The sequence below is a fragment of the Desmodus rotundus genome, chromosome 4 (genome assembly GCF_022682495.2).
Source record: "Desmodus rotundus isolate HL8 chromosome 4, HLdesRot8A.1, whole genome shotgun sequence".
NCBI classification, from domain to species: domain Eukaryota; kingdom Metazoa; phylum Chordata; class Mammalia; order Chiroptera; family Phyllostomidae; genus Desmodus; species Desmodus rotundus.
Window position 1 is genome coordinate 116,470,887 of NC_071390.1, and position 24,136 is coordinate 116,495,022.

At 41.0% G+C, this 24,136-nt stretch overlaps 1 protein-coding gene across 1 annotated transcript; it reads left to right on the top strand.

Moving 5' to 3' along the window:
- The first annotated feature begins 2,941 nt into the window (after positions 1 to 2,941).
- Positions 2,942 to 22,268, top strand: TMEM165 (transmembrane protein 165). The gene is made up of 6 exons (XM_024580033.3): positions 2,942 to 3,382; positions 11,064 to 11,289; positions 16,013 to 16,188; positions 16,741 to 16,920; positions 20,174 to 20,279; positions 21,161 to 22,268. Exons 1-6 carry the CDS (start codon positions 3,179 to 3,181, stop codon positions 21,235 to 21,237), a joined length of 969 nt encoding a protein of 322 aa, XP_024435801.2. The 5' UTR covers positions 2,942 to 3,178; the 3' UTR covers positions 21,238 to 22,268.
- The last annotated feature ends 1,868 nt before the right edge of the window (positions 22,269 to 24,136 follow it).

Sequence of the window (24,136 nt, forward strand, 5' to 3'; positions counted from 1 at the left end):
CTAATACTGAATTCCAGAATCAAGAGCTCTCCCCATCCAGTCGAAAGCAGCATGTGGCTGGGAGCTGGCCCCAGAGAGGACAGCTGTGGGCTGCACCTCCTAAGAGGAAAAAGTGGCAGAGCCGGGCCCAGTGTGCTCAGTGACTCTGCCCCGCTTCACTTTACACCATCAGAAGTGAAATGGTTAAGGCTCTGAGAGAGGCCAGAACACAGTCCTGTTCATAGAACCATACAACAGACAGGAGAGGGCCTTCTCCTCTACCAGATAATGAAAACGTTCCCTGTTAATTGTCTGGCTTTACATGATTGGATCTTCAGGAAGTAGAGAACAGTTAGGTAAGTTCCACACACAGGTATTAAGCACAGTCTGCCACTTCCTAGCTCTGTAATTTTGGGAAACTTACCTGACCGTCATCTCACATTTCTCAGTTGTAAAAATGGGGATAATAGTACCTGCCTTGTGAGGTCACTCAGGTAACACGTCCAGGGCACTGCCCGGATCAGGGCTGTACTCAGTAAAGAATGACCGCTACTTTTGCTGCTGCACTGATGGCCGCCACTATCACCACGCTAGGAAATCTGATAGGTGCAGGGGAATATAAAGATAAGAGACATAATCTTACAATCTAGAAGTTTAAGACTCAGTCAGGAGGTAGGAATAAAAAGCATTAAAATACAATGTAGCACGTGTATAGTAGGGTTTCTTACCAGGAGGGTGCCTGCAAGTGATCACATTTTAGTGAGACTGTCTCTGTGTAGGCCTACAGGAGGGAAAAAAGAACTCATCCTGGAATTGTAGACCTTCCCACATCCTAAGTGGGTGGAAAGTAAGTAGTTCCAATTGTTCACCAAGAAAGGTATCAGGACATGCCTGTGGTTTTTGTTCGTTCGTTTTTGGTGGGTTTTGTTGTTGTTGTTTTTTCAAAGGAGTTAGTCACCAGGGAGGAATAGAATAATGATGGCTTTAAATCCTCAAGATAGTGAAAGCTAGAGCCAGCCCTGGTACAGCACCTCTGAGCGCAGTAAGAGCTGACCACTTTGGAATCTGACACCTGCAGCCTAGACTGGCAGAACCTGAGGGCCCTTGGATCAGGGTGATGCAGGGGCAGGCTGGAAAGGCCCCACTCAGGCCCAGGCTCTTGACATGGCACTGATCCCACTGTGCAGGTTCCCCCACTGTTTACATCTTCTGCTAAACAGCCTTGCTCCTGAGCCATCTCACACAGCTGGCCAGTCCACTCGCAGCCTATTATTGTGGAAGTAACCAGGATGCCTCTTACGGAGTTTGGGGTACAACTGTTATACCTCCTAGTTCATGTCTAGAGTGCAAATATTTGTGCCCTCCCACACCAGTAATAGAAAGCCCTAAAGTCTAGACAGTCCTCCCTCCAATTCCCTCTCTGTAACCCTAAGTCCTTGCTGCGTCATCTGCTGAGGTGGCTGGGAATTTGGCCAGAAGCACTTCCTCTTAGAGAGCTCTGGGGTTTGGGCAGCCCACCCCCAGAAAATATGCCAAGCACCTTCCAGGAATCAGGGACACATGGCCAACTTTCCTGCATTTACCCTACTGCCTCAGCCACAGCACTGACCTACTAGACTTTTTCAGGTGCTTTTTAAGCACAGCAAATCCTGTATGCATATAGGAAAAGGGCTTGGAGGGAGGACAGTCTGGACTTCTGGGATTTCTATTACTGGTGTGTGAGGGCTCAAATATTTGCACTCTAGAGATGAATTGGGAGGTACAACGGTTGCAATCCAAATTGTGTAAGAGGCATCCTGGTCACTTCCACAACAGTAGAAGCGTGTGTAAGCCACAGTAGCAGGAAGCAAGGAGTGATGAATTCTGTAAGAAGAGATATTGGAGGAGACTTCTGAGAGGTCAGACCTGAACAGGTTTTGGAAGTGAGTAGTTTACAGTGATAGAGTGGAGGAAGTTAATAACACACGGGAAGAACAGCATAGAGAAAAACTTTACTAACCCATAACATGGTTCTTCAGTGACTTCAAAGTACCTTTGTTCACTTTGCCAGTTTTGGTGGATCCATTTCTTGTTCCAGTCTTTAGTGATAACTCTCCTCAGCTCTTCACAAAGTGCAATATATGTAAGGTATGTAGAAGAGTGCCTGGCATGTGGTTAGCACTATCTTAGTGAAACTCTCGATAACTACCTAGCTCAACTTTTTAAATACAAAATGTAAAAATTTCTCAAGCCTAACCAACCAATCTTTCCTGTTTTCTGCTCTTGCCCACCTCAATCTCTATCCTTCAAAAATCCTAAACACTCAATTTCAAAAGCCAAACATTTTAAGAGGCCATTCTAAAATAGGTGCAACAGAAAACATCCAAAACGGAGAGCCGTTGCAAGACAAGGGCAATGTTAGATGTTTTATTGTCTACGGGTGACTGTTGGCAAAAAAATAGTATCTACTGTAAAACAAGGCTTGAAAAATATCTGTCACTTCCCAAGTCCTATTTCAGAGGTTTTAAATAATCGCATCTTGGCCCTCTAGGAACCTTATCCTCGGCAGATCCCCGCGTCAGAGGCCACACGGAGAATCGGCGAGGGAGTGCGGAACCGCGCTAGCTCTGGTGGTGCTCGCAGTGAGTGCCACGTAACCGGGGCCCTGGACCTAATTTGACATCTAGGAGAGGTTAAGGGAAAGGAAACGCCGGTCTAGATTTAGGAGATAAAACTCAGAAGGGAGAAGTAACGAGCCGCGCAGTTTTGGGAAGGTGGGCAGATACGGAGGAAGAGGGTCCAGGTGGGGCGTGAGAAGGATGCAGGAAGAAAAAGGTAACGTGGACACGGTACCTGCCGGGGGTGCCCGGTCCAATGGGAAGAGGGCGCGAGCCGCACTTCTGCCTGCCCGAGGACGTCAGGACGCCGAGGCAGACGCCGGGCCAATGGGAGGCCGTCAGGGGCAGGGGCGGGGTCTGGGGGGTGCGGGGCTGGGGTGCCCTGAGACTGTTGGCGGAGTCGTGTGGCCTTCGCGGGGGAGGGAGGGCCAGGCGAGCGAGTACGGACACCGCCCTGTTCGAAGCCTCTAGCCGGCCACTGCGCCCCCGCGCATGGTGCTGACTCCTCACTAGGCGGCGGCGGCGAGGCCTGAGGGGCGGCTGAGGGTCGAGGCTGCCCCTCTCCTACACTTCCTCTTGCGGCGGCCGTGTTGGTGGGCGGGATGGCGGCGGCCCGGGGCAGCGGCCGCGCATCTGCCCCCCGGCTGCTTCTGGTCCTGCTGCTTCTGCTAATGTGGGCCGTGGCTGGGGTCCGGCCTGTCCCCGACGAAGACCTTAGCCACCGGAACAAGGAACCGCCGGCGCCTGCACAGCAGCTGCAGCCGCAACCCGTGGCCGGGCAGGGCCCCGAGCCGGCTCGGGCCGAGGTGAGCCGGAAGAGCGGGAGCAGGCGGGGCTGCTCCGGGTACCAGGCGCGCGGCCGCTCGGAGCGCCACCCTCGGCAGCGGGCTGCCGGCGGGGGAGGGGAGCCCGGCCTGGCACCCGGGGGTGGAAGACGGCGGTGGGCGGTTTTTCCGGGGTCAGGCATGGTGTCGCCCAGCTCTTTTTGGGGAGGGGCCGGGGAGCCTAAGCAGGTATAGCCCACTGTGATCCTTTAGTTCGGGAGGACGAAGATGCTGCTGAGGAATGGGAGTCTTGTTATTCAGATGTATTCTGTAGAATTGGAAATAGTCATCCCAAGCAGGGAGTTTAACAGAGCAGCTGGGAGGCTTTTCGTATTCATTTCATTGTTGAAACAGCTTATCCTGAGCTGTTTTCTCACATTCAGCTTTGCATGACTTGTGGGTTGTGGTCTCCTCGCCCCTAAATGTACATGGATTTTGAAGCGCGACTCTCACTTTCTAAAAACGAGTTCTTGCTTGTAAGGAACTAGGCCTTAGGAACGCCGAGGAATAATCAGTCCCTGGCAGTGGTACAGAGTGCCGCAGCGGTGTGGGATGCCAAAACTAACTTTATAACTATACCAGAATTGCCCTCTGCCTTCCCTAAGTAGATATGAGTTAATGTCTTAATTTATGTTAATAGAACCACTTCGTCACTTGTATTCAAATTTCGGCAACGTTTTTAAATTTCTGCCGTCTACCTGTCCTGGGCTTTCTCATTTTCTATTTGGACTCCTGAATTCAGGCCCTGGGCCCTCGTAGGGACCGGCTTGGCGCCCAAATCCCCTCCCCCTCCACTTTCACCCCACGCTGTATTCAGCCTGTCTCCAGCCCAACGAATCTTCCTATACTTTGAATTCTGTTTAACTTCTTAGAAATCTTACTGAGTTGCTCCTGCCTGCTGATTTCAGTCCAGCCTCTTCTGCAGGATGTTCAGTTTATTTCCTGATCGGGCTCCAGTCACCCTCCCTTGCGCACATGCTGTATTCCAGCGGAAGACCTTGCCATGTGCTCCGTGGCTAGTCTCTCCAACAAAAGGTCTCCCCTCAAGGCTTCAGTGAGCCGGAAGCCCACTGGTCAGAATGTTTCCACCTTCCAAGAACCAGCAGATATCTCCTCTGAAGACTTCTCTACCTGACTAAACGGGATTTCTCTCTTGCTTGGCACTCTTGGGCCTTAGCTGACCCTGCTTGCCATTTCCAGTTCTGAAATTGAACTGAAATGCTGATTCATGACATTTGTTCTCAGAGTTCATCATTTAGCCTTCTGTCATTAAACTCACTGGGAGTTTTTCCTCCCCTAAACAGTAACTATCTTGGGTTAAGGAACTTTGTGAGAGATATTTTGAATGTAACTTTCCAGGCCTTTCATTAAAGTTTTAGTCATAGTGATTTTTGAGACACGAATAGTGGTAGGTATGGAATACCCTTTCCACGACTGCGAAATAGAGCTAGTCGTGTAAAATAAAGTCAGCAGTATCTAGTGACCATATTTAAATGGTCTTAAGAATTCTTCTCTTCAAAATTGGGGAAGGAGGGGATAAGGGCAGGCAGAGTATAATATGATTTTTGTCTTTACTATTTTGATATATTCTTAATGGTTCTTTTTCAACAGGAATGTGTTCTAATTTCTGTATTGTAATAGAATCCAGTTGTTTTAATTATATTTTCATGTAATTTGGTTCAACTTTTTTTTTCTCTACCTAACAGTACTACAGTACATTGGAATACCCTTTTTTAAAGAGTATGATATTTAAACTTACCCTTTTCATGACCCTATGTTAGAGCAGATTTCTGAAAGCGGAGGGGGAAGAGTTTCTCCTTTATTGGTAGGCATTCAAGTATATTATTAAAATGTAGTTATGTCTTACAGGATGCTTTGAAGCAGATAAATGAATTTCTAACAGCTTTCTACAATGGGATTCTTTTTTTCTCTATCAGAGAAAAAAAAATGTTGGGGGAATTCGTTCTGAACTTAGTTACAATTAAACCCCAGTTTACAAACTTATAAAAAAAGTACTGTTGATCATTTGGATTCTTTCATTTATGCAGTTTATGCTTCTAGTGACACACTCAGTTTTTTCTTACACCTTCCCTCAGCTGAATATGTACATAAGAAGATAAGTCCTTTCAGTTGAGGGAGATCAGATAGATTTAATAAAGGTAATTTATAATTTGCTGCGTATTCTGGAAGTCCAAAGAACTGCTCTGGTTAAGTAACACTGTTGCTAAAGCCACGAAGCCTATTATTACTACTTGACCCAGTACAGATTTTCGGTGTTTTCTGTTTCTTGGCATTTCTTTTATTTGTTATCTTTTAACTGTGAGAAGGCCTTCCACAGGACAGGTTGAACTTTTTTTTCATTCTAATTTAGTTGTAGTCCTGCTCCATCAGCCCAGTCTCCCCATTCTAGTCTCTTTATAGTGAAGATTGAGGCCATCAGGCGTGCGGACGCTTGTCTTGCTGAGGATCGATGTGTCAGAATGAAGTGAACGTTATGGTACCAAATTCAGTTTTTGGTATTCTGTCACCAAAGCAATTGATTAAGACAAAATTAGTGAAATGTTGAGTACCTTTCAACATTTCTAAATCCATCAAAAACAACATTCATAAAGTTAACATTTATTAAAATCAAAATGTATTGTTAAATACATATTCTAATATTAACAAGTAACATTAAAAATAAAATATTTAAAAAACAGACTAAAACATCCATAAAAAGATGATAGTGAAAATTTGTTTTTTTATGATTTCATAATTTATGAAACTTTTTATTGTAATGCAATCTTTAAAACCAGGTTTGTCTGTGATGTCATTGTTGAGCGTACATTGTTGATGTCATAAGGTTGAGCGTACGTTTTTGCGCACATTTTCCAACTTCTGAAAAAGGTTTTTCTGACTTCATATGATAAAGTAATGGCAAGGAGACACTTCTCTGCCAATTCTAAGCATTTCCTTCTGGCTCTTCAAATAATTCCACCTCTTATGTGATAACTTTTGTTGAGCGACTTTTTATTTTTTTTGCAGGGACATCAGTTTTTTCTTGGTAGCGGCTATAGGCATTTTTCGAAGGAAGCATCTTCATCTTCCCTAGTTTCATCATGTGTTGATGGAGGTTCTGAGGCAGGTGTCTATCAATTTCAGTAGTCAGATGTGTTCATTTGAACTCTGGAACTATAATAGTAATTATTGTTTCATGGTTGACTGTCATTTTCTTTCTGGAAGATCATCAAAGTATATAAGAATACTTTCTAAATAAACTTTTATTTTTGCAGTTTTTCAATTTGGAACTAATTTTAACTTTGAGTAGAGTTATTCAGCAAGTTGCTTTTTTTTAAATTATAAGTTGTTGTCTGTTTTCTAGATGTAAATAATTTGGGTTTCAGACTTACATTAAAATAATGAGATAGTGTTTGTACCAAAGGAGACACTGTGTTTCATTACTATTTCGTTACCCTGTAATTGAATAGTGGAATACCAAAGTTGGTATTATAGTTACCGCATCTTACCCTCTTGTACCATTACAAATATTTGCTTTATGCCCATACCTTCTGCCTTTTTTCAGGCAGTGGTCAAAACTATCATCCTTTCCACACTTCTCTGTGTCTCTCTGCCTGTTCTCTGACCTCCAGTATTTTCCTGCCTCATTATCTTCATTCTCTCCTTTTCATTGGTTCCTTTCTGTCTACTTACATATGCCCACAGGCTCTTTCTAATTTTGGGCATGGAAAAAAGGCCATTAATTTAACTCCTCTTGACAGTTCATTGCTCTTCACAGATGTAGTATTCTTTACAAATTCAAGGCAAGACACTCTACCAGCAGAAAGATTGCGAGGCTCACTTTACTCTGGTAGTTTGGATCTGAACCCGCAATATCTGTCAGGTATGCTTGTGGTATCTATTCTTCAGCTTTATAAACCGAACTTCTGTCTAGGAAATTAGCTGCTTTTTCACTTTCCTCTTAGTTTTCCATTATCTGGTGTGAGCCCCTTTCTTTTTATTGAAATTTCACTTCTGACGGATACCTGTAACTTCCTAGTTGTTGAATCCGGGGCTCTGTTTTCAGTTCTCATTTGCCACTGCTGCCTCTCCACTTTTTGAAGATTGGACCCCATCTTTGCTGTATTAACTTGGGAAGGTTGTTTAACGCTATTGGTCCTCAGTTTCTCCTCTTGTGTTAGCAGCTTTTAAGGTTTTTGAGTATCAAACAAAACAATGCATATGAAAGTAACTGGCGTCTAATTAGTAGCTCAGTGAAATGGTGTTTGCCCGTCCTGACCATCTGTGGTGTTCTGTGGCCTCACTTTCTAAATATCTAAGACAGTTTTTGTTTTCTCTCCTTACTCCCTCCACCCTTCTTCCTAAATATAGACATCCCCTAAGGCTCGTGTTTTTCAACGTAATCTCTGCCTTTTCCCTTGGAAATTTCATCTACTTGCAAAGCTCTAGCTGATAAACTCCCAGCTGCCAGCAACCACATACGAACCTTGAGGCTGTGCTGGGGTCCCACTTGTATGACCTCTTGGAAACTTTCATTTCAAATGTTTCTTATCACCTCCAATGGAACAGGTCTGAAATCAAACCCTTTATTTTTTTTCCTCTTTCCCATATACCTCATAAGGAATACTAGTATTGCTCTTAGTCAACCATATAGAAAACCTTAACCATCCTCTTGGATTCTCCCCTTTCTGAAGTTCTGTTCATGTTTCTTTCCATTGTGAAAAGATTTTCTTTTTCCTTTCATGTTATCAAAATTAGTCTTCTGCAGCTGACGACCTAATTAATTGGTCCAGTGACTGGTGTTCTATGCTTTTAGCCCTGATGTATTAGTTACAGTGCCTTAATCATGTTTTTGCCTTATACTCAAAAACTTCTAAGTGCTGCTCACTTGCCTCCAAGCTGGGCCATACCATACAGGATTTTCAGTCTGGGCCCTATTTTTCCTATGTTACCCCAGCTGTTCATCTGATGGTTTACTCCCTGTTCTGAGAACATGTCAGATTCTTTCAAATTGTCAGTCCAGGGAAGGCGGTAAATGCATATGTCCCATGCATTTTCAAGTTAGCCACTGCATGAGTGACTAGTACTGAATTCTGCTGAGACTTTGAAGAAGCCTTATGAAATGAACCTCAGAACTGAGTTCCCTCATTGGTCAGAGATTGCCCAACTCCTCTGTACTTCTGGGTAGTGAATGAGTAAGTGCAGAGCACTTACTTTCTGGTTGGATCTACCCAAAGACATGTACAACTTACCAGGAATTGGCTCTTTCTCTCTCTCTCTCTCTCTCTCTCTCTCTCTCTCTGTGTGTCTCTGTCTCTTCCCCCCTCCCTTTGTCAACCATTAGCTTGATCTCAGTCTGTGGGGTCTGTGTCCTGTTTTCTTCATTCATTCATTTTTTTTTTAAATTACACAATTAAGCGAAATCATACCGTATTTATCTTTTGGCTTATTTCACTTAGCATAATACCCTCAAGGTTCATCCATGTTATCACAGATGACAAGATTTCTTTCCTTTTTATTGCTGAATAATATTCCTGTGTCTGTGTGCATGGGGGTGCATAAACCATGTCTCCCTTACCCATGCATCTATTGACAGATACCTAGGTCGCTTTCAGATCCCAGCTGTTACTGGTTGTACTGCAGTGAACTCAGGGGTGCACAGATCTTTTCAAAGTACTGTTTTTGTTTTTTTTGGATAAATACCCAAAAGAGGACTTGCTGGATTGTATGGGAGTTCTGTTAATTTTTTGAGGAGTCCCCATACTCTTGGCCATATCACGGCACTGATCTACAATTCGACGGACGGTGCACGAGGGCCACCTTTACTCCACATCCTGCTCAGCACTTGTCTGCTGATTTAGTGATGACGGCCATTCTGACAGGGGGGAGGTGGTATCTCATTGTGGTTTTGATTTGCCGTTCCCTGATGATTAGTGATGTTGAACATTTTTTCATATGTCTGTTGGCCGTTTGTACGTCCTCTTTGGAGGAATGTCTAGTCAGGTCCTCTGCTTTTTTTTTTTTTAATCCTCACCTGAGGACAATTTCATTTGCTTTTTTAGAGAGGAAGGAAGAGACAGAGAAACACCTATGTGAAGGCAGTTGGTTGCCTTCGTACACATCTAGACCGGGGATCATAGGCATCCAGACCTGCGGTTGCGTGCGCCTGTGCCTGGACTGGGGATGAAGCCACAACCTAGGCATGTGCCTCAACCAGGAATCGAACCTGCAACCCTTCTGTTAGAGGAGGATGCTCCAACCACTAAGCCACACCAGCCAAGGCTGCCCATTTTTAAATGTTTCTTTGGTGTTAAGTTGTATGAGTTCCTTATATATTTTAGATATTAAGTCCTTATCAGATGTATCATTTGAAAATATTTTCCACATTCAATAGGTTGTCTTTTTGTTTTGTTGATGGTTTCTTTCGCTGTGAAAAACTTTTTAGTTTGATGTAGTCCTATGTGTTTGTTTATTTTTGTTTTGTTTGCCCAAGGAGACATATCCAAAAAGACACTGCTGTGACAGATGTCACAGTTTACTGCCTGTCTTCTTCTAGTGGTTTTATGGTTTCAGGTCTTACCTTTAAGTCTTTAATCCATTTTGAGCTTATTTTTGTATATGGTATAAGAAAGTGGTCCAATTTAATTTTTTTGCTTGTATCTGTCCAGTTTTCCCAGCACCACTTACTAAAGAGACTGTCTGTACCCCGACTGTGTATTATGCCTCCTTTGTTCTAGATTAATTGACTGTAAGACTAAGGATTTATTTCTGGGCTCTCCAGGGGATGCCATTGGTGTGTGTTTTATGCCAGTACCACATATAGTTTTGATTATTATAGCTTTATAGAATAGTTTGACATCAGAGAGCATGAGCCCCACTTTGTTCTTAAGATTTTTTTGGCTACTTGGGGTCTTTTGTGGTTCCATATAAGTTTTAGGATTAGTTGTCCTAATTCTGAGAAGAATGCCATTGGTATTCGTAAAATGTAATGCTTAAGAACCAGTACAGAACTTTGGGTAGAGAATGAGCAGCACAGAATGATGGACGCGTCACTGATTCTTTAAAGTGCTCGTTGGCCTTTTGGAGCTTTGTCACATTTTCAGCTCAATGGCCTTAATGCCAGCCCAAACCTCTGGTTTGTCTTTTATTTTTTAATCAGGCCATATTCTCTCTTAGGATATTTTTAGACTTTACTGTAGCACCATCCACACATCCAGCTATATTAGACCTCATCTTAGCCAGAGCCGACTCTCGCTCCAGCCTGCTGAGGTTTCTGAATCTTACTTTGTCCTCTAAAGTGTTAATGAAATTTATCTCAGCTTCCTGTTGTTTGAATGTTTGGTAAACATAGTCTTTCATACAAGTTACAAATAAAAAACAAAGAACTTGATCTCAATGCACAATTTTTTAGAAAATAAGGTAATTTTAATGTGTAGATATAGTTGGTATACACTGTTTTGTTAAAATTGTTTTGTAGAATTGCACTTGGATCTGCATTGTAGCAACAATCCATCAGTGGTTTCTGTCATTACTAATGGCTTTCAGAATGATGTAAAAGAGTCTAATGACCATGGCAGAAAAATAATCTTAATTCACATACAAAATAAAAGAATTTTAAATCGTGACTTTCAAAAAGTAGGTGATGTATGTATATTTTTTATTTCAGAAAGGAGTCACACCAGCTATTCCAGTTGATGCCAATAAAGAAGATCCAGCTACCCAAACTAATTTGGGATTTATCCATGCATTTGTCGCGGCCATATCAGTTATCATTGTATCTGAACTGGGTGACAAGACATTTTTTATAGCCGCCATTATGGCAATGCGCTATAACCGTTTGACAGTGTTGGCTGGTGCTATGCTTGCCTTGGGCTTAATGACATGCTTATCAGGTAAGTGTGCTTTGCCTCTTAATACCATTATTGGATTTAGGCAAAAGCATAGTGTTTGGCATTAAGTCATTGAGTCATTCAACTAATTGTGTTGGAAATTGGTTTATGTTCCATAGTTTTATAAACAGAAAATGGTTTCAGTACATAAATTCCTAAAAACTATATTTCATTTTTAAAATAAAATGTTCAGCTATTCAATCAAAGTATATAATCCTCAATTTATTCACTGGTTTGAAATCCTTGCTTTTGCTGTATACTCTTGCTTTTTTTTTTTTTTCTTCAGATAAGTTTATTTATGTCTGATATCTAAGAAGCAGGACTCAAGCACTACAGAGAATTGCATATTCTCCTGTTGAAGAGAGTTTGATAATCAGTAACTGAGGAGTCACTTTCGGTCTATTGTGTTCTATTAAGCTACTCTTGCCCATTATATTGGGTTGGCCAAAAAATTCGTTTGTTGTTGTTGTTGTTGTTGTTTGGCGTAAGATGGCTCTAGTAGCACTTAGTTGTCTTTAACTTCATTTGAAACAATTTTGTTAGGTTGTATTGTGACAGCTGTCATATCAGCGTGCATTTAAAAAATTGGTGAATTTTTGTGTAGCCATTTTAATATTGAAGATGGAAGAAAATACGCAACATTTTCGCCATACAATGCTTTATTAAAGCGAGGTAAAAATGCAACTGAAACGCAGAAAAAGATTTGTGCTGTGTACAGAGAAGGTGCCGTGTATGGAGTCTGTAGATCGGTCACCTGCGTCTCTTGTCTCTGTACTTCCTCAGAGGGCCTAGTGGGAGGCAGGTTGCCTGGGGTTGTATCCAGGCTCTGCCCCTCACTCACCTGGCCTCTCTGTGCCATCTGACAGCAGGGGTGGCGATGTGACCTACTTCCGAGTTTTGTTATTACTGCTATTCCCCCTGCTCAAGGCCTTCCTCCCATTTCACTTTTTATCCACAAGGAGTCTGATTTCTGCTTCTAACGCTGTTGGAAAGGCTTCAGTAATCAGCGTTCCTCGTTGGAGAGTCCAGTTTTCATTTTAATGAGCTCCTCGGACCATATTCATGGGCATTCCCAACTTTTTATTCTCTTGATTTCTATGACACCATGTATGTCTAGTTATATTTCTTTCTCTCTGAAAAATTGTTTTGTACCATAAATATTGATACTCTCTACAGTTTTATTCTCTGCCCATTTTTTCCCTCGCACACTAACATTCTTAGTGTAATTAATTACCTGTAAGTTAGTGATTCCCAAATCTGTATCTTCACTTCAGATACTTTCCTTGAAACTTCCACATGCCATGAGAGAGCTACTGAGCATCTGTAGCTCTGTTCTGATTTGATGAAAAGCACCTGCTAAAAGGGAAATGACCTCTCATTGTTCCCAGAGAAAAAGTGCTTGAGTGTTGGAGGGAAGATTTCCAAAGAAAGAGGAAACAGAGGGGAAACTAGGGGAAGAACAAGGTTAGAATCCCAGGTAGTTTTTTGCAGCCGCTGGAGATGTCAAGGCAGAAAAGATGGGGTTATAAGGGTAAGTACCAACACAAGTTTGTTTGTTTGTTTTAAAGACTATCTGAAGGTAAAAGGAAAACTAAGTTTAATATATTTAAAAAGGTTTGCTATGTTTCACTAAAAAAATTTTAAACCTCTGTGTAAAATATTTTAATTTTATAAAGTTGCAAAAACAAAATAGTACAAACAGTTATATACCTTTTACCCAGATTTATGTTAACATTTTACCCCATTTGCTTTAGCATTTGAGGCCTACCTATGCGTTTATCTCTATCTAATTAAAACTATGCGCATGTATACACTTAGTTTACATGTAGGTGTGTATACGTACACAACAATTTATATATCTTACAGTTGTAGAGTGTACACTACACAATTTATTGTTTAAACTTTTATTGATTTTTAGAGAGAGGGAGGGAGGGAAAGAGAGAGATCAATTTGTTGTCCCACTTACTTATGCGTTGATTGGTTGGTTCTTGTCTGTGTCCTGACTGGGGATCGAATCCTCAACCTTGGTGTGTCAGGGCATCACTCTAGCCAGCAGAGCTACTTGGCCAGGGCTATCTCTGCATAACTTAATAGTATCTTTATACACAAATTGAGACATTAATCTGTTACCCACATTTTAATTTTTTCAGTTGACTTACTATTCTCTATAGTAGAATCTTGTCTAGGTCAAGTATTAATTACATTTAGTTCTTCTAAGTATTTTAATCTGTACTGTTTACACACCTTTTATGTGCTTTAGGATATTTACACTTAAAAAAAAAAAACAGCCCCACCCTGGCTGGTGTGCCTGAGTGGATTGAGCACAGGTGAACCCAAAGGTCGCCAGTTCAGTTCCCTGTCAGGCACATACCTGGGTTGCCGGCCAGGTCCCCAGTTGGGGGAGTGCAAGAGGCAACCAATCCATGTATCTCTCTCACATCTTTCTCTCCCTCTTCCTCCTTCCCTTTCCCACTCTCTATAAACAAATAAAAAATTAAACAAAACTTTAAAAAGAATACAGCCCCTACCACGATAGTGGACTATTCCTCGTTTTGTGTTTGATGTTCCCTGGTGATTAGATTGAGATGATGCATTCTTGACTAGAACTCTGCATAGCTGATGTTTTGCCCTGTAAGAGCATCATATCTGGCCCTCATTATGATTTAGTTTTATTCACCCCGTTAACATTTTTCTTTTTTTCTTCCTTTGCAACTAATATGCAATCTTTAGGGAAACACTTTAAGACAGTGCAAATACCCTGTTCCCAATGGTTTAACATCAGTTGATGACTCCTTACATGATTTTAAATCTTCCTTTGATGCTTGGCAAAATGGCTTTCTAGCACCAGTACCCCATCCACATTTACCCGGGAGCCTGGCATGCTACTCTTAAGAGCTCTTCATCTCCCTTTCATTTCTCTGTTTTCAGTATAAACTCATGAGTTTGTGTTTTCAGTGGTATGTAAGTAATTACTTAACTATATTATTGCTTAAATCATCCTTCTTTTGGTGGCTGGGGCCCCTGCAAGCTGGCTTCTGTGTCCTTGTGACATGTTCCCATTGTTTTTGTTCTCCTTACTCTCTGGTACAACAAGATAGTGCAGGCTCACCTTGTGCCTTCTCTGCCCAGTCGTGGAATTAGCCACTTCTCTGGGGAGCCTCTTAGTGGGAATGGTGTTAGAAACCAAGATCTGGGGGTAGCAGGCCCTGGTAGCAGGGCTAGGACCGAAACCATGTCTACTGGTGTATCCAGCGATGGGGAGAGGGGCCTACCCTGGAAGGGAAGAGCGTTTTTGTCACTGACATTGTTTAAAATGCCAGTGCATGCGACAGTACGAAGCAGATTGTCTTCATTTGATTTTTATCATTGGTTTTGAGTTCTCAAAAGACAGTGCACCAATCTGGCCTGCAGCGAGCAGAGCACGCTTGCAGCCCATTGGCGTCCAACCTGAAAGTGAAGCCACAGAACCACAGCCAAGCAGATGTGCTCTGGCAGCGCCCCAGGGGCTGGCTGCTACAGGGGTCCTGTTGAGTAGGGTGGGCCTGACTCACTCCATTCCCTTTCTTTGTCCACTGAAGTGTCCATGGCTTTAGTAACTTGCCTCAAAGTCAGCGTTTGTTGGGTGGAAATGGGACATAGCTGCCCAGAACGCACATCGAGGGATGAGATGCCACGTGAGGGGAGAGGTAAAAAAAACATGCTGATATGAGATTGGTGCCTTGTTACTGAGATGTCTTGCTTCTTGGCCTTTCAGGGGACAGAGCTAGAAAATATATGTGCATATTGTGTGTGCGCGCACATACACATAATTCAAATACAGATGTGTACAGATGTGCATGGGTTTGGTACATTGCTAAGCATGATTTATTTTTTCCATTTTCTAATATAATGAAATAGGGACTAGTTCACCTCTGCAGCGTATACTTCGATGTCCAGCAGATTTGTAAGTGTTGCACCCGTTTTATAAAAGAGCTGGTGAAGTAAAGAATACATTTATTTTATATATGGGAATATCCTCTGGCCCTTCCATAGTTTTTAAATTTTAATTACCAACCTGGTATTACTAATATAAAGGTATATTAGTTAGGATTTGGGTTCTTGATGTAGTTCCAAGGATAGTTTTTGTGTAACTTTCATAATTGTCCTTTTATCAGTAGAATAGAATGGTCCTAAGTTTGAGTTTGTTGTAAATGTTATTTTTAATATTTGTATATAGAATTCATTTTCTTTCATAAAATGTTTATTTTAAATAGTTATGAAGGAGAGTTTAAGTCATGCTGTATGAGAATCTTGTTATGGTTCTTCACTGTAGAAGTATGTAAAGATTTGTGATGAAGAAATTTTGGCATGGGAAGGTGGTGTAGCTCCCAGGTTGCAAGATTTCGGGATCTTCAGAGGGCATCAGAGTTAATAACCCTTTACCTAAAGTACTAAACTCTTATCTGAGGAGGACTTCCTTATCTCACGAGAGGTCCCCGTGGAACATGTGCCATCTTCAACTGGGACTGTTGGTTTTTTTGACAAGCTATCTTAGGTCATTGGCTAGACCTTAAGGGTTCAATGCTGGTGAAGGGAACGAAGTGGAATTATTTAAGGTTATTATGTATTAGATTAATTTCTAATGTGAACCATTGTTCTTTTAAAATAGTAAATTATGATTTTTGAAGGTAACTGTTCTTTGCTTGTGATACTTGCTAACCAGGTAAATCGTTGCATTTTCCTCCAGTTTTGTTTGGCTATGCCACCACAGTCATTCCCAGGGTGTATACCTACTATGTTTCAACCGCACTATTTGCCATTTTTGGCATTCGAATGCTTCGGGAAGGTTTAAAGATGAGCCCAGATGAAGGTCAAGAGGAACTGGAAGAAGTTCAAGCAGAATTAAAGAAAAAAGATGAAGAAGTAAGTCTTAGCACTGTTAAATATTTGGACCAAAAAGGCACTCAGCTAAGAATAAACACTGTCCAGAAGTTTTTCTGTGGTCATCCATAGCTGTGTGATCTGTGGGGTATAGAACAATAGCTTGTTTTGCTTAATTTCGTTCTCACACCTGGCTGTGTGATGTGACCCTGTCCAGGTCAGTGTGAATGCGGTGGAGGTGGTGGGGATGGACGCCAAACGTGTAATCAGGTTCCTTAATAGATTGATGATGAACTTCTGGAAAGCAGGAACTGTAGTTTATAATTGTGCATTTTCCCCCCCCAGTATATCTAGGCTAGCAAATGATCAGTAAATACCGTTTGATTTGTTTTGTTGGGGAGGAGTGGAAGAATTGAGAATATAGCATTTGTTGCTATGTGAGACGGTGGTTCCAAAGGTAATTTTGGGGTCACATAACTTTAGATTATTGGAGCATATTCCATAGAATTTGAACACTTTTTAAAAGAAAGATGAAGTCATTTTGTGCAATTTTGTTTGCTTCCTGGTATTAATGTCATTTTTTTTTTAACTTAGTTTCAACGAACAAAACTCGTAAATGGACCAGGAGATGTTGAAACGGGCACAAGCACAATACCTCAGAAAAAGTGGCTGCATTTTATTTCACCCATCTTTGTTCAAGCTCTTACATTAACATTCTTAGCAGAGTGGGGTGATCGCTCTCAACTAACTACGATTGTTTTGGCAGCTAGAGAGGTGAGTGGTAGTTGAGATGTGACTGCTTCCGTGTGAAGACTGACTTAACCAATGTTTACTTTGCTCCACGGAGCACTGGACAGAGTCAGACTGGGATTATTTCATGCTAGACTACTTTGTTTTAGCTAGTAATCCTGCTCCTCTTTAAAACTGACCTTCTTGCACCTGGCTGGGGAGCTCAGGTGGTCAGAGTGTCATCCTGGTGACACCAAGGTTATAGGCTCTCTGTGGTCAGGACACATACAAGAAGCAACCAATGAATGCATAAATAAGTGGAACAACAAATTGATGTTTCTTTCTCCCTCTCTAAAATCAATTTTAAAAAATACTAATATTGAGCATCTCCCACTTTGTACAGTCAAATGGTATTCTTGTGTGCAAACTTAATTGCTCTCTTTTGATTCATCTTGTTGAATCTTCTTCAGTTTTGCCAGAATGATGCTGTGGTAGTGGCTTTATTTGGCTTTCTTTTCTCAGAATTTTGTTGTGTATACTTTTTGAGAATATGCATAGAAAGTGATATAAATAATTGAAGGCCAATTTGGCATTAAATATCTAAAACCAAAGAAGTGGGTATCTTTGGGTTCTTCTGTTCTTTGTGTAAAAAAAAATTAGTGTTGCAAAGATGACTTAGAGAATTTAAGTCTTAGCCCCAAAATAATAAGTCCTAGGATGGTAAGCCAGAAGAGACCTCAGGTCATCTTGTTCTAGCCTTTGCTCTACCTGACTGGGGTGACTTGTCTGAGGACATACGCTAGCAGGTAGCAGGGACAAGGACTAGCGCCAACACTGTCTGTCTTCTAGCCTTTCCTACTATATCTGGTTTGTAGTTTTCAAATGCTACTTACTTAAAAGGTACCAGTTTTAAAATTTTTAAATCTTTATTTCTTTGAAGGGTAATTTAAAGTTTTATGTGAGGAGTCTATACATGTTCACAGAGACTTAATTGAGATTAGCTGGGGAGATGCTTGTGGAATTTTCAGAATGCTGCTACTGCTATTTTTCAGGTTTTTCTTGATCTTAACTAATATTATCTGTTTTTATATCTGTTAAAATTACATTGTTTTTATCTGGTGGTAGGATTTGGATAACAAGCTTGATTTGAATTTGTTTTTAACTCCTAAGAAATATAAAGGAACAGGTTCCTTAACAAAGACTAGTTTAATAGTTGGTCAGGGCTGTTTTGTCAGAGAAGCTTCAATAATGCTGTATTTTGAAAAAAAAATGGAATCTGGTTTTTCATTTTATTCCCATATTTTAAAACAAACTTTAAAATGTCGCTTTAATGGCTTCGACCTATAATGGTCTTGATCTCTAGGCTTTTTAAATTGCCTTTCGGATTCCCAGCATTGGGGCCTGAGAGTAAGAGGCCACGTGGCGGTGGCAGTGGTGGTCCTGCCGAGGCGCACTGAAGTGAGGCCAGAGTCACCGCGTTTTCCTTAGTACCGTCATCTGAAGGGCGCCTGTGAAAGGCTCAGGGTTCCCTCTCTGGGGGGTCAGCTTGGTCTAGCAGTGTGGCACTTGCTGACCGGGTTTGTGTCTCTGCTGCGTGACCCCCCATACGGCAGCACCTCCCTGCAGCCTGTTCTGTGGGGGGTTCCGGAGTCAGGGCTGTGCGCGGCGGCCTGGCACCGCAAGCACCTTCCACCTGCCCCAGCATGGCCTCAGTGAGTGCCACCTTCCACCTGCCCGCATCGCAGGCTCACGGGGCGAGCCTGCGGGCAGGAACATGGGTATCTTTTTCTAATCCCTTAGTGTTTCCTTTTTGTAAAAAACCATGCAGTCTAGTTCAGTACATTTTAGTCTGAACTTCATTCCTGTTCCAGTATAATTTAGTGTTCCCACATTGAATTTCACAGAATTCTAGACTCCTTTGACATGTTAAAAGTTGAGGAAAAGGTCCCAGTACAAGGTCTGCCAAACTAAATTTGTCAGATAATATATCCTGTTGTTTTTTGTTTTGAAGATTGAGTATAGAAAATAGCTAAACTGACAAATCCTGTAATAAAGGAACTATTTAATTTCATCTAATCCAGTAATTTTTCAAACATCACTTTCGAATAGAATGAAAGCATCTTCTGCCTTACCAGTTCTAGAAGTTAGAGTCTCACCCTTCTGTTGCTCCCAGCAAACGTTTTAAACCATCTCCATTTCCCCCAGTCTCTACACATCCACTGCCTGCTCCTCCAAGAACAGCCTCGCCTGCTGCTTCCCAGGGAGAAGCAGGAATCAGTCTGCCTCATTACCACCCACCCCTGGGGCAGTCCTTCCCATCCTGTTCTGGATCCCAGCCCCTCCCCCCCACTTACAGCCGAAATCTTTGCCTCCTCCCAAACTAATTTTACAGCATTTTAGCAGGCAGAAGTTTTTCTTATCTTTTACCCCTTCCCCAGTTCTACTTCTCTTCCAAATACCGCCTTCTTCCTCCTTTCCCCTCAGTCTCAGAGGGCTTGGCTCTACTTCCTTGATTAGTAAACCTGAAGAACCAGTTTCTGGTCTCACTGTTAATGTTGATCCAGTGCTTGGAGTTCCCGCAGCCATCAGCAGGTCCCTGGCTGGTTATCTTAGGAGGCTGTTTGCCTGGTCACCTTTTCAGTCTCCTTTGGGCACCTCTTCCTCGACATCCCTTCAGTCTTGCTTTCCTCGTGATTGTGTCAGCATCCTCATCTGCATTCTCTCACAGGGTTAATTCATTCTATTCAGTCCTATCGCTTGTTCACCATTGAACACAACTGACCCTTGACTTTCTCCCCTTTAACTCCTGTCGTCACCCACAAGCCCTTTCTCCATTGCTTCCCCTACCTTTTTAATCGCATTGGTATTATTACCATAATTCATCAGAGAACTGTAACTGAGAAACTGGGCTGTCATGCCCAAGGACACAGTGCAGAAGGAGGGATGCAGGGTCTCTCTTCTTGGGAAGTACAGTCAGACTATACCGTAAACTAGGATTACTTAGTTTCCTATGTCAAATATTGTCTAAGGGAAGAGTTGCCTAGGTTAGGTCTCCTTAGCACTGAGCTAACTATTGCCTGTGAATTATGTTTAATAACAGCTGAAAGATTGAGTTAGGGTTATTTTGATCTTACACATTGAGTTTTTTCTACTTTTATCTCTAGTGCTAGGTATAATTGAAACATTCCTTCAAGCAGCTATTACTACAAGTTTCATAAATATACATCTAAATTTTTAGAACCATTCTATGTTTTGTTGCTCTCCATTTCCAGTGCTTTATAGTTCTCTTTGTTTCCAGGATCCCTGTGGTGTAGCCGTGGGAGGAACAGTGGGGCACTGCTTATGCACTGGCTTGGCTGTGATTGGAGGAAGAATGATAGCACAAAAAATCTCTGTCCGAACTGGTAAGGTTTTTTTTCCTTTTAAAAAAAAGGTATTTATTTATTTATTTACTTATTTTTAGAGAGGGGGCAGGGAGAGAAACATGAGTGTGTGGTTGCCTCTCATGTGCCCCACACCTGGGACATGGCCTGCACCCAGATGCGTGCCCTGACTGAGAATGGAACCAGCTACCCTTTGGTTCGCAGGCCGGTGCTCACTCCACTAAGCCACACCAGCCAGGGCTTTTTCCTTTTTAATTACAAAAAAAATTACCATGTGTTTTAACTCTCGGAATCACTGAGAGAGAAAGGGGCAGTTTTAATTATTTAACTTCTTTCTTCTGAAGCAGACATGGTCTTTAATGAGGTCTGTTGTGTTGCCCCTTGCTGTTGCAAATGGGCTGTTTTTCCCTTTGTGGATAGTGTAGAAAGCAAATTCACCTGTAAGCTTTACTGGCTGGATTCGGGGCAGATTTAAGTCAGTAAAACAGTCATCATGTGGAAATATGAGAACTTTTTGACCTAAAAATCTGTCTTACAAGATTCGGAATCACAGGTAGAAGACCATATTTACTGATTTTGCTAAAAATTTTGTATGTACTTGGTAGGCCCTAAAGATGTGTCTTTGCTAGCCAGAAGTTGTTAGACATGCGCTTTTATCACTGGGTGGTAAGATGAGTTCTAGTTCTACTGTTGTTTGCCAGCACTGTCTTGTCGTAATGTAATTCTGTCATTTCTCAAAACAGTGCTGGAAAAGATACGGATTCTCGCTATTCAGTCAGCCATGCTAAGTGTTCTTTGCATTTCTAGTTTGTTTTTAAGGTTAATGTATTAGATTGGAAGAATAATGGCTTCCTGAAAGAGGAATTTTGCCTAAATGTAACTTTTTTTCTCTTTTCTTACAGTGACAATCATAGGAGGCATCGTATTTTTGGCATTTGCATTTTCTGCACTATTTATAAGTCCCGATTCTGGTTTTTAACAAGCTCTTTATTCATGTGTATTTAGTTTAAGAGCAGTAACTTGTGTTTATGTACATAGTGTACATTGAAACTAAAAGTGATGGAAAATAACTGTATTTTGTAGCAATGAGTTATGTCCAAAAAACAAAAAAATCATTGATTCTATTTGCAACATGGATTTTTAAAAGAAACCTGCGGTCTAAGTGTGGATTTTTCTTTTTTCTAGCACAATTATGTTAATATGTTCTCTCTTTTGAGGACTCTTTCAGGCTTTTGGTGAGGGATATTATACAGATCCTTTGTGCAGTGGGGTCTACCATTTGATTTCCTTTTAGCACTTACTCTTTTAGAAGGAATATTACATATTTTTCCTGGATCACTGAGGTGCTTTAATATGCTTATCTTAGAACTTTTCCTGGGAGGAGAATGAATTAATTTCCATCTTTTAAAGTATATCTCTGAATAAGCACTAAGTCTTTTCAAAATTAGGTTGTTTAAAAGAAAGAAAAAGAGCAAGAGAAATGTGTTAGTTCTTCCACAGGTTCCACATCCACAGATACAGCCAACCCCAGACTGAAAATAATTGAAAAAAATGTTACATTATTGCTGATGGATCATCTGTAGTTAGGCCTACAATGGATGGCTGTGTGTGTACTGAACACGTAGCGGCTTTTCCTGTCATTCTCTAAATATAGTATATAACTATTACATAGCATTTATATTGAATGAAGTATTATAACCTAGAAATGATCTAAAGTAGACGTGAGTAGGCTGTATGAAAATACTCTACCATTTTATGTGAGTGACTCGCGCATCCTTGGGTTCGGTCCCCCTCAGATACCAAGGGACAACTGTACTGTTATATCAGTAATATGACAATTGTTTGCCAGGCCATTATTATTTCTAAATTGGGTAGGAAACCCAATATAAAATAGTCAATATTTGACAATGTGGAATTACCAAATTAAAGAATACAATGAGTGTATTCCTAGTTTTTCTATATTGAATAAATAATGTAACAGATACAATGCAAATAAAAGTGGTATGACGAGTGCTTGTTTTCCCTTTTCTTACGCAAGTTCCTAACTTTCTACTTTATCAAAGTAGTATTAATGTTTATATAGACTAGTTTCTAAAGTTGTAAAAAAATGGGCCAAACATTGTTCTAAAGCTCTCTTACTTAACCTTCCTATAGTTCTATGAGGTGCAGTAGTGCATATTAATGAAGAAGTCATGTTTCAAACCTTTATGGCATGTAGAGAACTCTTTAAAAGTGTGTATTACAGGGCAGAAAAACAATGTCCATAAATTAATATAAAGCACTTCAAAGATATTTCAGGTTAAGTCCCCAGACAGCACCACCATTCTCTGCAGTTACGATACCCCTTATACTGCCTTAGATTATCACAAACAGAACAAGCGAGGAATTACGTTCTTTTCCAAGAACAGAAAGGACACATCTCCTTGTTAGAAAGAAGCTGTGTATCTCAGTCTTGGCAATGCTGGCAGCCTGGTCCTGGGACTAGCTTAATGTGTGAATAACAGAACAGCTTCCTGAGCCACCACAGTCTTGTAACAGGACCTAACTACTGAATTTGGTACCTCAGACCTAAGCTACAAGATAAAAATCACTAATGTTAGGTAGACTCCATTGCAGAATAAAAAAGAAAATTTCATTGATGATTTTTTAAATATTTAATACTCTTCTCTTTAAAATCCAAAATAATGTAATTCTTGTAAGTGCCACATAAAAGCAGATGGGTTTTTTTTTGAGAAATGCAAGTGATACTGAAAACAGCACTGAGGTATTCTTTATTTTTAAGATTGAATAGGGGAACAAAGACTGGACCTGATTTTTTTGCATTTACAAAAATATGCTAGTGCTTGGCTCTTCTGTAATTTTAGGTTCTGAATACAAGAGTATGGGCAAGAGCATTATAATAGTACATGTAGTTTTAAAAAACTACGCATATCATAACTTGGAAAACTGATCATATAGCAAGAGGCCTGAGTGAAGGTAAACTAATAACACAGCTGTACCTCTTAAAGGGCAGCTTTGAGAAACAAGTGTAACCAATTTTAAAACCAGATTAAAATGGCAATATTAAATTGGTAACAAAATGATCCCTATTTTATACAGTATTGTAATTCCACACATAACTCAAGAAAATCAGCAGAGAACCTAAGATAGCACCATGGAAACCATTCATTATCCCTTCGTGCTTCTGTGCAGTTTAGAATTTGGGCTAAAGACAATAGCTGGAAAATGTCAGGCTTATTTTTTGTATAACTACTTACTTGGATTTCAGTTAAATGTTTGCTTTAGGTGAAAGAGGTACTCTATGTGAAGATCAGTTAGCCATTTGCAGCCCCACCCTTTCAGAAGTAAGATTGCTAGACTACATCTAAATTTTATTTAAAACCAAGAACCAAGCAGTAAGGACAGCAATGTAGCACACAGAACATTAGAAAGAATTTGGTGTCTGTTTTTATAGCTACCAACCCATGTTAACAATTAAAAATTTACAAAGATAAAACTTTGTTTTTTTTGCGCTAACTGGTTTCAACACAACACTGAATTTAACTCATCTTTGGGCTTCAATCTTTACACAGAGTGAACGGGCAAGTGCCATACAGAGGTCCTTCCCCAGCTTATGCCGCAGTAAAATAGCTTCCAACATGATTCTAGACTGGTCTAAAGTTACAGCTGTTCATAGCTACTGAAAAGTTAATTTCTTTTTTTGCTTGATGATGATTGTCTAGTTATAGAAAACATCTGAAGATAATATAGCTTCTGCTACATTTTAGCACTAGTCCTGGCACAACCATGGCCAGCAGTGAATTTGTACCAGTATAGGCCAGCTAGAGAACACCTATTATAAAACATTTGAATATCGTTTTTAAAGCGATGTCACAGTT